This window comes from Crassostrea angulata, chromosome 6 (genome assembly GCF_025612915.1).
Source record: "Crassostrea angulata isolate pt1a10 chromosome 6, ASM2561291v2, whole genome shotgun sequence".
NCBI lineage: Eukaryota > Metazoa > Mollusca > Bivalvia > Ostreida > Ostreidae > Magallana > Magallana angulata.
The window spans coordinates 49,740,675-49,756,089 of NC_069116.1; the positions used below are offsets into that span (position 1 = coordinate 49,740,675).

General features: G+C 32.2%; 1 protein-coding gene across 1 annotated transcript in view; it reads left to right on the top strand.

Moving 5' to 3' along the window:
- Positions 1-15,015: 15,015 nt before the first annotated feature.
- The window catches only part of LOC128188936 (iroquois-class homeodomain protein irx-2-like), a 2,909-nt gene continuing 2,509 nt past the window's right edge, over positions 15,016-15,415 (top strand). Inside the window, exon 1 of the mRNA XM_052860268.1 lies at positions 15,016-15,187. Coding sequence (XP_052716228.1) covers positions 15,155-15,187 — 33 coding nt within the window. The 5' untranslated portion in view covers positions 15,016-15,154. The remainder of the gene's footprint in view (positions 15,188-15,415) is intronic.

Below are 15,415 nucleotides of genomic sequence, written 5' to 3' on the forward strand. Positions count from 1 at the left end.
GTACATGTTTTGTGTGGTGAATGCCAATTTGTACATATACGTATATAGGTTATACATCATATCAGTGACAGTTGTGTTGAGCATTAAATACAATATTTGTTCAGAATCTTTCAAGTGATTGGTCCACTCATAAACAATCGAGTGAACCATTTCTTTCCGACAAACAGAATGTTGCCTTATGATTAACATAGACTGGTTTCATCCATTTAAACACAGAAATGATTATTCAGTTGGGGTCATATAATTTGTTTTGTTGAAATTGCCCAGAAGCATTAGAATTAAATCTGAAAATGTTATTATTACTTGGTTAATACCTGCTTTCAAAAAAAGAACCCCAGTGTATTAACAGTTTTTGAACCCTATTATCAGTGAATTAAAAATTCCTTAGAAAGTTGCCAGGTTAGATTCAGGTCTCTTTGATTCTTTCTATATTTTTGTGCAGCTTAGCTATGGTTGTCTTGTAATATTCCAGCTGCAAGCAAGTGCTGTAGATTTAAGTCACATGCTGCTCTTATTGGATGTCACAAGTGCGATGAAAATAATTCCTGATGACTTTGGTGAAAAAAGATACTACTCAAGCTTTGATAGACAGAAATGGAAACCAAGAGCAAAACAGTCTCACAATTTATAAATTGTAAATAATATAAATTGCTAAAAGGGTAAAAAATGCAGCGAACAAGACTCGAGGGAAAAAAATATGGAACTTTTTACAGTGTTTTGATTGAATTAGAGTATTTTGATGCAGTCTAGTTCTGTGTGATCGATCTCATGTACAGTCTTTTCTTGGAATTGCAAAAAAATGTTTAAACTTTGGGCTGAGAGTGGTAAATTGTCATCTTCAAACTTGGTAAAAATTGAAGAAGGTTAGAGTCTCTGAATTTTTGATTGACATTGGAAGGATTCCTTCTCACATTTCTAGAAATTACGGTGTCTTTTCGGCAGCAGAATAGAAAAATTGGACAACAAAATTTTCTCTCTATTGTCTATGTGGTTTAATACCTAATAAAGATTATAAATGTTAGTTAAAATTTGTTTTAGCACGTCGCCTCCAATGTAAACCATTCTTATCTGTTACTGAGATTTCGAAATCTTGTTATAACTTGACTTTTATAGGACTTTTGAAAGGATTTACCCTCTCGGAGTGTCACATGTAACATGCATCTGCATAATCATTTGAAAGAGTGTTTCCTTGATTTTGGACCTATGCATGTTTTTGTGCTTTTCCTTTGAAAGATTTAATGGTGCCTTTAGACTTTTTCTTACAAACAACAAAGCCGTGGAAATTCAAATTATGAGAAAAACCATGACTTCAAAATTCTGTGATTTATTTAAAGATACTGCTTGTTAAACTTCAGAAGTAGACTTTTCTGACATAATTGTCATTTAGTCGACTCTTTGTTAGAGAAATTAAAGGTTACAGATATTGTTTAGGTTTTTAGAAGTCTCGGATATAGGGTCAGATTTTATTTATGGGGAAGACCTTTTGTCTTTTCTTTCCTCACCAAAGGTTTACAAGGTCTCTGCACTTGATAAGGAAGACTTAGTGTTTCTAATGGCTTCATACAGAAAAATGTTTCCTCTTGTTTCTATGGATATAATGAAAACAATATTTACGAAGATAATAAAGAAGTTTGGATTTATCAATTTTAGGAGAGAATTTTTGGTCAAATCAAGTAAAAGGAAAATCAAATTCATCAGAAATTTTAACATAATGTGCAACTGATCAAGAAAGTTATGGCCATTTTTCGGTAGATCGTCGTCCATGCAGGGTGAATTTTTATTTTTTTCATACAGCTTTGATAGAAAGAAGAACATCACCAATGTTTTAGCCAAAGTTTTATGGTATAAAGAATATTCAGAAAGGTTCAAACATGGGAGTGCTCTTCAGATGTGGCACAGCATTAAGTTTGAATCATTAATAAATAACTGTTTCATTCCGATTCAAAAGATTCATAGTAGGTTTTCTAAAGGACATACATATGTTGGAAAAGATCTTATGTGCGTTTGTCCTATTTTAAGAAGAGTGCTAAGTGACTTAAATATGTAATGGTACAATGTTTAAGTATAAATGTACATTATGCAACATGCGGTTTATTCCATTCCTTTTCATCAACATACATTTGTTCAAATGCATTTAGTGACTATCATTTTTTATACATGTTCTATCTTAATGTAACACTTTTCCAAAGTTCCATGGAGTAGAGTCAAATTCTCTTTATGTTCTACCTCGTCGTAGTGCTACTCTATTTTTCCATTATTATTAAGGACCATGGAGTAGAGTCAAGTTTATTTTATGTTTTATCGTCTTGTTATCGTCTCGTACTACTACTCCATTTTTTATCATTATTGTTGATTCGTTAATAAGATGAGTAGAATTGGGTTTGATTTTTTAAAATGTTTTTGCCTTTTTAGAACTACTCTTTTTAATGATTATTTCATGCTGCAACTTTTTCTTCGAGGTTTCAATATAATCCCAATGTATCATGTGATGTTCTATATCTATTTTTCTCTTAATAGAATGGAATGGAAAATATATATCCTATTATATATTCTATTAATGCATCATGCATACTAAAATTATACATTATCAAGATTTCGATGGTTCCTCTGTCCACAACTTCATTTGGTATTTTATTAGTGATTTCTTTTCAGTATTACAGTGTATCTTTGTTTCCCTTGTTATGAATTGTAAAAACAATTAATGGGGTATACAGTACTGTACATACTTCCTCAGGTTCATACAATGTTCATAAACTGAAAAATTGTGTTATCTTTAAATGTTATCATTAGAATCCTTTGTTTCAAAACAAGCTATTCTGTACTTAAAGGGACTTGGACACGATTTGACTTTAAATTTTCAAATTTTATTTTTCAAGTTTCAAAGTTTATATTGATAAATATAGAAGTTTATAATGCTATGTCAAAATTTCAAAGTCAAATATCAAGTTATAAGCAAGATACAGAGTTCATAATTCTTTGTTTTGTAAACAGCTCGAATATTGTCATTTTTACATATGTGTTGTATTTGTGTAAGTTTCAATCAAATGTATCTTTCTTTTGTTTATAATAGTATTTATGAAGATACTGAACAAGTTTAAATGTTTTTTACATGTCATTTTGTCTAAGAAATGGTAATTCTCTACATGATAGTTTTAGTAAACAACTATAAGACTCGAGCTTTGTTTACATAACAATCAATTCTTATCTCTGTATCTCGCTTGTATCTTGACTTTAACAATCAATATTTTGGTCAATCATTTAAAATGCACCAGTAAACCATTTTATTCACAAATAATAAAACTAAAATTTTTGATCTCAAATCGTGTCCAAGTCCCTTTAATGCAAAAAAAAAAAAAAAATAGCAGGGTTAATTTATGTTTTATGGGTAAATGCCTTCAGATTTGTAGAATTTCAACAGATATTGAATGTTTTTGTTTTAAAGGTTTATAAATGCAATGTTATTTTTTAAAATCACAAGTTGAAATTTGAACATTTAATAAAACTTTGAACATTGTTATTATTTCTTCTTTACATTTTCTCCGTTGAATCACCTGACTTTCTCAGTTTCCTTTTTTACATTTTCTCAATTAAAGTCGAAAGCACTACAGTTCAATCAAATTAAAATATGTTTGGGATTAAAGAGAAAATGGCAAAATAGATATGCATGAGACTTAATACTTTAAAAATAAATGATAATACTGTTAAATTTTTTCCTACGGGTAATGTAAAGAGAACCTAGAAATAAAGAAAAACGGATTAATATGTCAATAGATTATTAGTGTATGATAATATTAGTGAATGTCGATTCATAATGGTCCCTACAACTTGACTGAACAATGACAAAATGCTAATGAAAAGTCATTAGGATGTAACCAAAACATTACTACAGTACACAGAGTGAAACAATCACTGAGTATTGATTAAAAGGTGATTTTATTCAAAGTTAACCAAAAGTTAATCAAAGGTAGCTGAATTGTCTTTAAAAGTTGTCGGATGTGCAACTGAATTAATTTTAAAAGGTCACTGGATTTTAATTGAAATGTCGCTGGGTGTTTATAGAAAACTTAACTGAAATGTCACCAAATGTAAACTAAATTGTTACTGAATGTTTACTGAAATGTCACTAAATGTTAACTAAAAGGTCACTGCATATTAACTGAAATGACACCGAATGCTAAATGAACGGTCATTGAATGAAAAATAAAAGGTCACTGAATGTTAACTGAACGGTCACTGAATGTTGGGTAAAAGGGGACTTAAATTCAACTGAAAGGTCTCTGAATGTTAAGTGAAAGGTCACTGAATGTTGGGTGAAAGGTGACTGAAACGTCAACTGAAAGGTCACTGAATGTTAATTGAACGGTCACTGAATGTTTGGTGAAAGGGGACTGAAAAGTTAACTAAAAGGTCACAGAATGTTAGTTGCCATTCAGTGGCTGAAATGTTCTTTAAAAGTTACTGAATGTTGTCTTTCAGTTTTCACTGAAAGGTCTCATTTCTTCCTGTGGTTTCTCCGGATTGCATAGATTTTCAGTTTGAACAGTTTTTGTATGAATTACAAACAATTATCTTAAGAATAAGTATTTCTATAGGAATAATTATGAATTTTTCTAAAAAATTTCCGGTTTGTTTTTTATGCATTGAGAATGTTCAAGTACATGCTTAGAAACTAAATGTTATGTACACACAGCTATTGGATTTAGTGCTAAAAATAGGAACATTCCCCAATCATACTTTACTGGATAACGCCAACGGACCTCTTCGTAATAAAAGCTGATTTTACGTTAAAGAATCGTCGCCTGTCGACAAATAATTTTTGGCCCAGAATGGGGTAAATAAAACTTGGCAGTTTATCGTGGGATATTGTGTCATTGCGTTTTACAAGGACACCATTCTCTGGTTCACTATGCATTAAAGTTAGATTTGCAATGAAAATATCTTTTGGGAGAATTCCTTTTTTCTAATCAGCACATTTGTCATCACAAGTGCCATAATAGCCTTCTCAGAAATGTCTATAACAAAACTCTACCCGTGTATTGTGCGAGTTAAAAAGGAGATGATTCCCATGATTTGGTGTGTATATTTTACACTCAACCTCTTTTTATAACTGAAAGTTGAGTAAACATTAGCTTTTATTATTGAATTATATATACATGTAGCTGGAGGGTAAGATTCCCCTATTTTTGTGTAAACTGATTCGCAAGATAAATCATGTGGCACTATACTCAGTACTATGTAATTTAAAACTGGAAACGTTCTTCTTGGCAATGTATCGTCATGCCATGCATTAGTTATAGAAACACCCTCACAAACCCACACAGTGTCAGTACACTGTCCATATTTAGAACTCTATTAAAGCGATGTCAAAGTCGTAATACAACCATACACGTGTTGACGAATTTTAATAGAAGGCGAAATAGTGCGGTACCTATTTCATATCATTGTTTTGTTAAAGAAAAATGTACATAATTTTCTCATTGAAAAACGGCTTAATTGACCGGGAAAACTACTCCACTGTCTATTTTTATATACATACTTAGCATAATCATCGTTGTAATGCGTATAAATGTTTGGTATAAAATCAGACCAAGCAGCTTTAACCGAAAATGCTGGGTTTATCTTTAGCTACATGTATCAACTTTCAAACAACTGTAGGCGCCATAAGACTTCAAGCTCTTCAAATTGGGTGTATGTTTATTATTATTTTTCCAACAACTATAATTATAGGTCTAGTGATTCATGCAGACAATGTGCAGATGAGGTTACCAACTTTTTGAATTCGAGTCCAACATCTCATATAAAAGAATTCAGAATATTGTTGAAAGTCATAGTGTTTATTATTTAATTATTTGAATTGGCATTTTGATATCCAACCTATGACCAATACAATCTCGTCGTATTAATACGTACCATTAACGAGAATCTTTTAATTCTAATTTGAATATATTTGTATTACGATTGGTGGTAAAATCGCTGATATGAAAGTAAACAAAATCATGAAAGTTTACGTTTCATAAACGAAGAAGAAAACACTGGGTTCCTGAATTATAGATCAGCAGGAAATATTAAAACAAAAAAAAGGAAGTAATATAAAGAAGGATGATTAAATTACATATATCTTGCAATATAATACGTTTATAGAAAGTTCACATGAATTGAATTTGTTTGAAATCTTAAACAGCTCAAAATAAAAAGTATAGCATGAAATAATAAAATCATTCATGATTCACAAATCTAAGCTTTGGTAAAATACTGTAAAAATGCATAGCAGATTGAAGGTCGTAGTATATAGTAAATGGTACGCTTATATATTGTAGCATCTTCCAAACAAAAAGATCCTGAAACAAACAGCCTATTCCTTCATTTAAAACAAAATGTCCTTGTTCGCTGAGTATAAACGTTGTAGTTATCCATTGGGTGAGACTCACCGTCATCAGTAAGACGTGGATAGACACGGACACATTGGAATGTTTCAAGGTCGTTCCTGAAGATCTCTTTGATATCACAATGTACAGTGTTTGATAGAAATAAAATACCAAGGATATCAGGCTTTTAAAAAGTAATGACTTTCTTTCTGCACAGAAAGTTGCAGCAGTTATTTCAAACACGTGGATGGCTACTTTACCAACAAAACAAGAAAACAGTATATAGTCACCAGATTCCAGTCTCCAAACGTTCATTTCTGTTTTTAAATCTCTTAAATGCGAAAAGGCAAAGAGTATTGCCAACAACAAAACTGATTTTTGCAAGATCATGATATTTTGCCAAGCTTCTACTAAAGCGTAACTTTTGTCAAAGAAGACGAACCGAATAAGCAATGAAATAACAAACAAAGGAATATAAAAGACTATTCCCATCACCATCGAAATAATGGCACATTTCCTGTGATCTAGTCTAGGCGTGGTGGTTCTTGTCTGGTTAGACATATTTTGTATATGTTTGTATCGAAACGAGGGTAGCATCTTCACAAGAAAAAGAGTAGACAACAGAAAAAAATCCAATGACACTTGGAACAGATATGGTTGTAACTGGGCAGCAAAGGAATAAATCTTAGAACTGGTATAACACGAGTTACTAGAGTTACTAACATTTTTGTCCGAGATCATATTGGAAAGAAAATGGCTCTGGGTTGTGTTTGCCGTTGTCACTTGTACGATACTTGCAATCCCCAATGCTGTGAAATTAAACCACAAGGTTGCATTGGCTAGAAGAATGATCCCAATACAATAATAAATCCTAAGCGAGCGCGAAAATGTCAGATTATGCATGTATGTAATGAGTCCGATTTGTGAGATCATAAACACTATCAACACACTGGACGATAAAATGTAGGATATGTATGATGTACTAAACTCCTTTACCAAACATTCTGTGTCTATAGCAATCGAAAGTGAGGTTCTTAGAAGCAAACCGAGACCAAATATCCAAAGAAATCGAAGCTGAAGTTTTGTTGAGGAGTCCGTTTCAACGCTTGGATTATTCTGATGAAATTGATGATAATTTCGGTAATAAAAAATCAGGAATATATTGATAGTTGCGATAGTAAGTATTGTGACTATTATGTAAATAAGCCACCATTTCATTTTCTTTGAATCTTCATTATATCTGAATGTGCCACTAAAAGTTCCAACTATAACTGTTAGTATAGAAATCAAACAGGTAAACAAGATTCTAGTCGAACAACTTCCGTCCATTGTGTTGATTGAGCCCTTTATCGGATTGCCAATGGAAAAAGGAATCACAAATATTACTTTGAGAATTTTTATCGATCTCCACATTATTCAATATTCACTATTTTACTTTGATTTATACACGTCTGCTTTTTTTAATGTTTCCACTGCGAATTTCACTTTGTCGTCCAGATTGTCTTAATGGTTTTGTGTCTTAATGACAATGGAGGTTCGTGCATTTTTTGTACTTGTAACTGTATCGTCACAATTGGTTATCAGATGTTCTTGTTAACGTTTCCTAGTTTCAATTTCCTCGTTCAATTGCACACGCATGAAAAACGACGACATTTTACCCTGATTTATTTCCGTATTTGTATTTAACAACAATGATATATAACAGACGGACGGAGGGACTGACAGACATTATGCTAAGAACGATTAACAAAAGCTTGGACTTTGGGTAGTTGTGTCAAACAGCTATGTGATCACACAGCTAGGCCTGCCTCTTTCTGTCTAAGCCATGGCTCATTAAAATCAACAAGATTACTGTGCCATTTGACCTAGGACTACGCAATCTATGCATGTTTCACTCGAAACCAGCCTTGTTTTTAACTTGTTTTGATGTAAGGTTAGAAATTGATAGTTACAATCTGCAGAAAGCCCAAGGTCTTGTTAAAATTACTTTATCTAATTCTGGCTGCATCGCCTTATTTTATCTGCGAAAATGTACATAAAGATATTTTATTATATACATTATCTGCGCAACATATTACAACATTTTTACAGTTTTTTCGTATCGATCTCTAAATTGATGAATCAATTAAGATTAAGAAAAAGTGAGTCGATTTACATCCATCAAGTATGACTCCCTTTATTTCTTATGGAAACTGATTGTAATTCATAGATATGTAGACACTCTTTATTATTCCCCGTTTATGGATTGGTCAGAATCCTTATCAACGTATCAATCTAGAAAAAAAAACCACGAACTGTACGAAATAGTCATAATGATGTCCGACTCAGATTCTCATAAAATTAAAGAAGATATGGCTGTAAATTAAAGTTAACGTAATGATGTACTTTGACAGTAATTTAGGTATTTTTACTTACTTTTTACAATCAATTCATTAATTTGTTTAAAGGAAGATGCAAATATAGACAATAAAACGCTTTTATCAAACAAAATATGTAAAAGAATTTTTAAAATTCTTTTGTTTAAAAAAGAAAAATAGAAATATAAACAATATGATGCAGAAAAAAAATGTTCATAATGCCCCAGTCACACATTCACGGATCAACTCCACGGTTCTACTACGGAATATTTTCCACGGTTGACACCGGAAAATCAAATATTGCCCCAGTCACACATTCACAGATCAACTCCTGGGTTCTACTACGGAATATTTTCCACGGTTGACACCGGAAAATCTAATGATACGGAGTTAGTACGGATGCACTACGGAATGGATACAAATTGATACATACGAATTACTACGGATTTATACGTTCTAAAACGGTTTAGTTAGTTTTTCTAAGGAAGTACTACGGTGGTTTCATCCGTAGTGGAATTTTGAACATGTTCAAAAATTGTCGCAGCTACACAAGTATTGCTACGTTTGGATACGATAACAGACGGAAAAACCACGGGTCAATACATATCGCCACGAATGATTCCGGATCGCTTCCGTAGCGAATCCGGCATTTAATCCGTGAATGTGTGACTGGGGCATAACGCACTTGCGCAGGTTATGTAATTTTCCCGCAATATTGCTACCTTCATATCCTGCATAAATTACTGTTTAAATGAATAATTACTTGTATATGTTTTTTCTTCAAAGCTTTCCTTGTTTGTATTTTTTTCTCTCAAAAATGTTTTTCATGCACTAAGAATGTAAAAATACATGTTTAAAAAATAAGTATGTACATACAACTGTTGATATATTTTATGTCATAAAATATGAATAATCCCTATTTACAATGTACACCTTTCCGTGTAATGCCAACGGACGTCTTACTAATTAAAAAACTAGTTGTCCATTAATGTATGTTGACGCTGCCGCTGTTGGATAATACTGACATCAGTGTTTATCAAAACGTATAACAACCAAATGCATTGTTGTTATCTATCCGAAAGGAAACTTTTTCATTAAAAGAAGATTACAAGACTATGCGCACCATTTTAGAACCATTTTAACAATAGGTTGGACTTTGGATAGTTGTGGCAAACATCACTGTGACGTAAGCCTGTCTAGTTTGTTATTTGCAACTCGGCTATGGCTCTTTGAAATCAACACGGTTTTTCTGGCTTTTGAGTCAGGACTATGCAATCAGTGCATATTTCGCTTGAACCTAGCTTGTTTAGATGCAAGCAATAGATGGCTACGTTCTACCGAAAGTCCAAGGTCTTTTTAAAATGGTTATATAATAACGAACAATAACTACAACCAGTTTATCGTCCCTTAAAAGGAGTGGTCAACTAACGGAGTTCGTCGTTTGAAAACGAATGAATACCAGATCAACACGAATGAAAAACGCATGTAAAGTTTTCTTTTTTACTTAGATGAACATATGTATGTAGTTCACGTCCAAATCAGTCGACCGGTAGTTGCCCGTTTGTGACTTAGATCCAACGGAATCAACCAACGTCAACGGAAGCTGACCGAACAAGTATAGGATAATACAAAAAAAGCAGGCAAACAGAAAAAACTAACACAAAATTTCTATCCGTCGGACGTCATACGCGCTTTCCGGTTTCCGCTGCAGTGTCTGCGCCTTAATTTGTGTTGCTATGGTGAACAATAATGTTGAAATGCCTTTGTATGGATTTTTAAATCTTACAACTCTGTCTTATTTTTGGGCTTTCAAAGAACAATTTTTTTGTACTTGTAAGCAAATTATCTTAGTAAGCTCTGAACTTCCACCAAATTACAACCGCATGTTCGGCCTCTTTGCAACAATGTAGAATGAAAATATTATTTTTAGGTCATCAATCGCATATGAGTAAGGGAAGTGTTAATACAATGTATGTCTAGAAATCTTTTTAGTTTTATTCCTTGTCCAACTTTGTTTATGTAAAATTTTAACAATGAAAACAGCAATACAGTAAGTAATAGGGTACCCATTTATTTTCCATTCATTAATTTATACAGTATAAAGGATTAATCATTGTTATAGTAGGCGAATGACAGTATCACAAACTCTTACCATCAGTATACAGGGTTGCACATAGAAATGAATCTACCAGAAACGAATCTCCAATTACTCTTTTTAGAAAATATCAATGATTCCTGTCGGGGATTTTGTTTGGAAAACACATGTTGAATACCACTACGTTATGGAACCTCACGCATTTTCTTTATTCCCAACAAATTAATTGAGGAAAAATACTAATAAAATGTAAACACGTATAAGTTTGGGAATCTTACGAATACCACAGATATTGATTCGTTAAATAAAAAGAAATTTTCCATATTTGTTAAAAAAAAATAGCTCGATTTATTAAATTTCCGTTCTCATCCTCACTTAACCCTGCATTAAGTTTTGTACATTTGTACCGGGTAAATAATTTTTGGATTTTTTTTTACCTCATGTATCATTGATATGATTTGAGAGAAATAAACATTCATACATTTATCTATTCATACCATTTTATTCAGAAAAATATTTCTTAAATGCTTGAAGAAACAACTGCATTGCCTATCAATATACAGTAAAATCATCATAGATTAACGCATCTATAAAATGTGCAGATACAATTCAATAATATTAAATCAGACACCTGACTTTGTATATTTTTCTCAAAATAAAAGATATTACACTCCATACCTGATAATACACGTGTATTTTTAGTTAGGTATAATCACAGGTGCTTGAGGACAGGATCGACCCCCCCCCCCAATCCACCCCCCTCCCCCCAAGATTATAGACCCCCGGGACTTTATTATTTTTTAAATTAAATTATCTTTTTATGACATATTTCTAATCTCATTTATACATTCATTGCCCAAAATTACCTAAAACAAATATTTTTAAAAATCAGACCCTCTACATATATAATACAAGTGTTATATGTACAGAGGGTCTGATTTTTTTTTCAAAAATGTTTATTTTATGTAATTTTGGGCAATGGATGAATAAATTAGATCAGAAATATGTCATAAAAGGATAATTTAATGAAAAAGAAAAATAAAGTCCCGGGGGTCTATATATTGGGGCCGGGGGGGGGGGGGGGGAAGGGGGGGGTCGATCCTGTCCTCAAGCACCTGTGAATTCAATCATTTACCCACTAAAGAATGATAACTCCTGCATGTAAAATAGCTTCAATGTATAAATTTCTAATTGGTAAATAAGTAGCGAATTTAGATTTATCCTATTAGTCATTTAAAAAGACATCTTTTGTTTTTTACAGAGAGTTTGTCAAAAGTGTAATTCAGAATATGTCAAAAGCAACTGAGCCCAAAGATGTTGATACATGTTTATCCCCCCCCCCCCCCCATACCCCGACTAAACACATTTTAATTTCTAAGACACACCTATCGTTATCGCCATTGATATATTAAGTATCTTAACAAAAACTTATGTCGCTAAAATATTTATAGATAAAGACATTGTCCTGAACACGTTCGTTGGGGCGGGGTGTGTATTGACCATGTAAAAACGGGGGTGAGTACGAAGGAACAGACGCGGAATAATGAAATTGTTTTACAGGGGTATTTCCTTGAGCACTTCATCTAAAATAATGTTTCATCTTAACTTTGTTTTTTTTTAATCATGTGAATTAAATTATGTAGTTTGCTTTAATCTGTGTATCTACTTCATTTTTTAACGTACGAGTATATCTATCATTTCAAACTGATTGCTGAAATTTTATGGGATAGTTTGACATCAATATTTAATGAGAAAGTATAAAATTTTAGAAATGAAAATGATAAAGATTTTGTAAGTTTTGACTTCAATAAAAATATCAATCACAACTATCTTTCTTGAAACGTTTAAAATATACTCTGGTAATGAAATAAAATAAACAATTTATGATAAGATATTTAAAAAAAAAATTTGCACCTTTTAATATTTTCTCCTTTACCCGAGAGGCGCAATTTTCTACGGGCAATTACCGCAATATTATTGCTGCCATTCAATATTAGTTATGACTTAGATCCTAATATGCTAAGGTGTGAATTTCCCTTTCGGATATACAATAAATTAGGGTCATCTCCGGGTCATTAGTAATATCTTGACACGTCATTCAGTCATTGCGATATCTTGGTACATTGATATTAACAATAAATCAGACTAGAAGAAAATTTGAGTTTTTGACATGTGGTAGTATTTCACTTTGTGTTGATATTAAGTGTTTCCTGAGGAAGATATTCTGTTGTGCAAAATATTTAATTTGTGTTCATAAATCCAAATGTCGTAAAATAAAAATATTTTTGTTTAAACAATTATTTATTTGTCGAAATTAATCACTGCAAATCATTATGCTGCGTGCGTTTATTGAGAACATATTCAGTATGTATTGGCACATTGCATCATACGTTTAGTTTACTGTTCAATTCACAAATCCTCTTGATAAATCAAAATGCAAGCTCAATGCTCAATACTAGTTTTAGAGTGCGTGCTCTCTCTCTCTCTCTCTCTCTCTCTCTCTCTCTCTCTCTCTCTCTCTCTCTCTCTCTCTCTCTCTCTCTCTCCTTGGATTCTAACAAAGCAAACATCAAAATAGAAAGAAATGTTTAAGTCATAAAAATGATATACAAGTGTAAAATCATCATAAACTAGAATTTAACATGAAAACATTTTACTTATTGTCTTGATATAGAACTTTGCTATTGTAGTACTTACTAAGAATTCGAAAGTACAATAATATCCTTTCATCATAATTGTTTGCCAACAAAATTCAGTCAGCATTATTTTAAACATGTCCTTCTCAATTACATGCACCGAATGAAAAATAATAAAAACAAGCATGCTAAAAAACATTGACACAATCATGTATGTATCGCGTAAACTCGCTAGTAACATTTGTACACCAACTACACGTGTTCCGTGTTAACAGGTGCACGGGCAATACACTACACTACACACCAAAACACGTGTAAATGTTCCAACTAATGTTACACCGCAGAGGGTGTAGTTGTACACACATTATGTCTAGTCCATTTTATCGGTATTGCTTTTTCCGACTTATCAATTCCTGATACATTCTTTATCTTTTCTTCCTTTCTCTGGATGTCATTTAAATAAATAGAGAAAAATATAAATTTATTATATTGGCAAAAGATCATCACTGTGAATCTATTTTATTAAGGTATTTAGAATTATTCAAATTTTGTTTAATTTGTTACAGTAAAATAGTTTTTGAATTTGACTTCGTTGTTTATTGATTTCAAGTTTTACAGTTAAATGAAAAATGAATCTTAATTCTATATTCGACGTTTTAGAGTCTTTGTTTACTTTTTTATTTAAATGTTTATGTATTAGTGTTGGATAGTGAATATAATTTCTGCTTCTGAAGTAGAGATAAAATTAATGTAACTTGCTAATATGGGAAGAAAATGAAGAAAACTCAGCCAAAATGAGCTATTCCTGTCCATGCAGAATGGTGTGTATTGAGAAAAAATCACAGCTCAACACAGTCATCATTAGTAAAAGAATCAAATTTGACATGTCAAATTTATTATTTTATTGCTCCGATTTGCCCTAAAAAATGACACAAAAATCTAAATAAATCCTTTACATTTTTATTACTGACTAAAGAGAAAACATGATTTATTTTGTTATCACTGCAATTTCTTTGGTGTTTCCTGTTGATGAAATACCTTAAGTCATGTCGGACAATTAGCGATTTTTGCAATCCGTCAAAAGGCCTTTATGTTTTCAAGATAAATTTATGAGATCGGACCAAAAACAAAGAAAAACTATAATAACATAATCCGCCAAAAAATAACATGTTATCAATGAGTAAAATCTCGATCAATCCATCTTTTTCGTTTTGACATCTGTACATTGATAACAATCTCCCTAATAGGCCTCAAGAAATGATTGTTGCATTTCTTTAATATGCGTGCCCCACAGAGAAATAAGACTTGTTTGGGAGAAAACCTGTTTCAAGGCTCCTAGACCATTGCAGTTCCAGATTTCAGATATTTTGCCCCGGGGGTAGTCGGGAATTGCAATCTACCCTGAGTATCAGGGTGCTTAACTTGCATTCTCGGTCGTGCCAACCAGATAATAGGCTATAGAAACGGTCGATTGGTTTTCATTATATATTTTGCCTGAAAGCACGTGCAGACCATTTCCCCCGTAGTCGGTCAGTCTAGTATAAAACCTGGGATGACGATTTGAAATTTCAGTACACTTCAATCATCATCACTGTCATAGTCAATGAACAAAAATATATGATTCAATCTGGGACAAATTACATTGTGGTCTACGATTTCATTCTGATTTGAGTGGATTTATTCTGTGTGTGCGCCATTAAAATGTCAATGGGAAGTAACCGTACAGATCATATGGTAAGTTTTACTTTCAATCTTTTCTCGAAATCCAAAATTATTCTTTTAATGAACTACAAATTTTAAAGACTAATTAGAATGAAAAAATAGTAAATGAAAAACATACACATGTATTCAGAGTTCACTTCCTTTAATTATTAGCATTAAAAATTTGTTGGTTCTCTGTACTATTTATAGATTTCCATTTATAACAACAAAAAACAAGCTCTTTTATAAATTTATAAAACA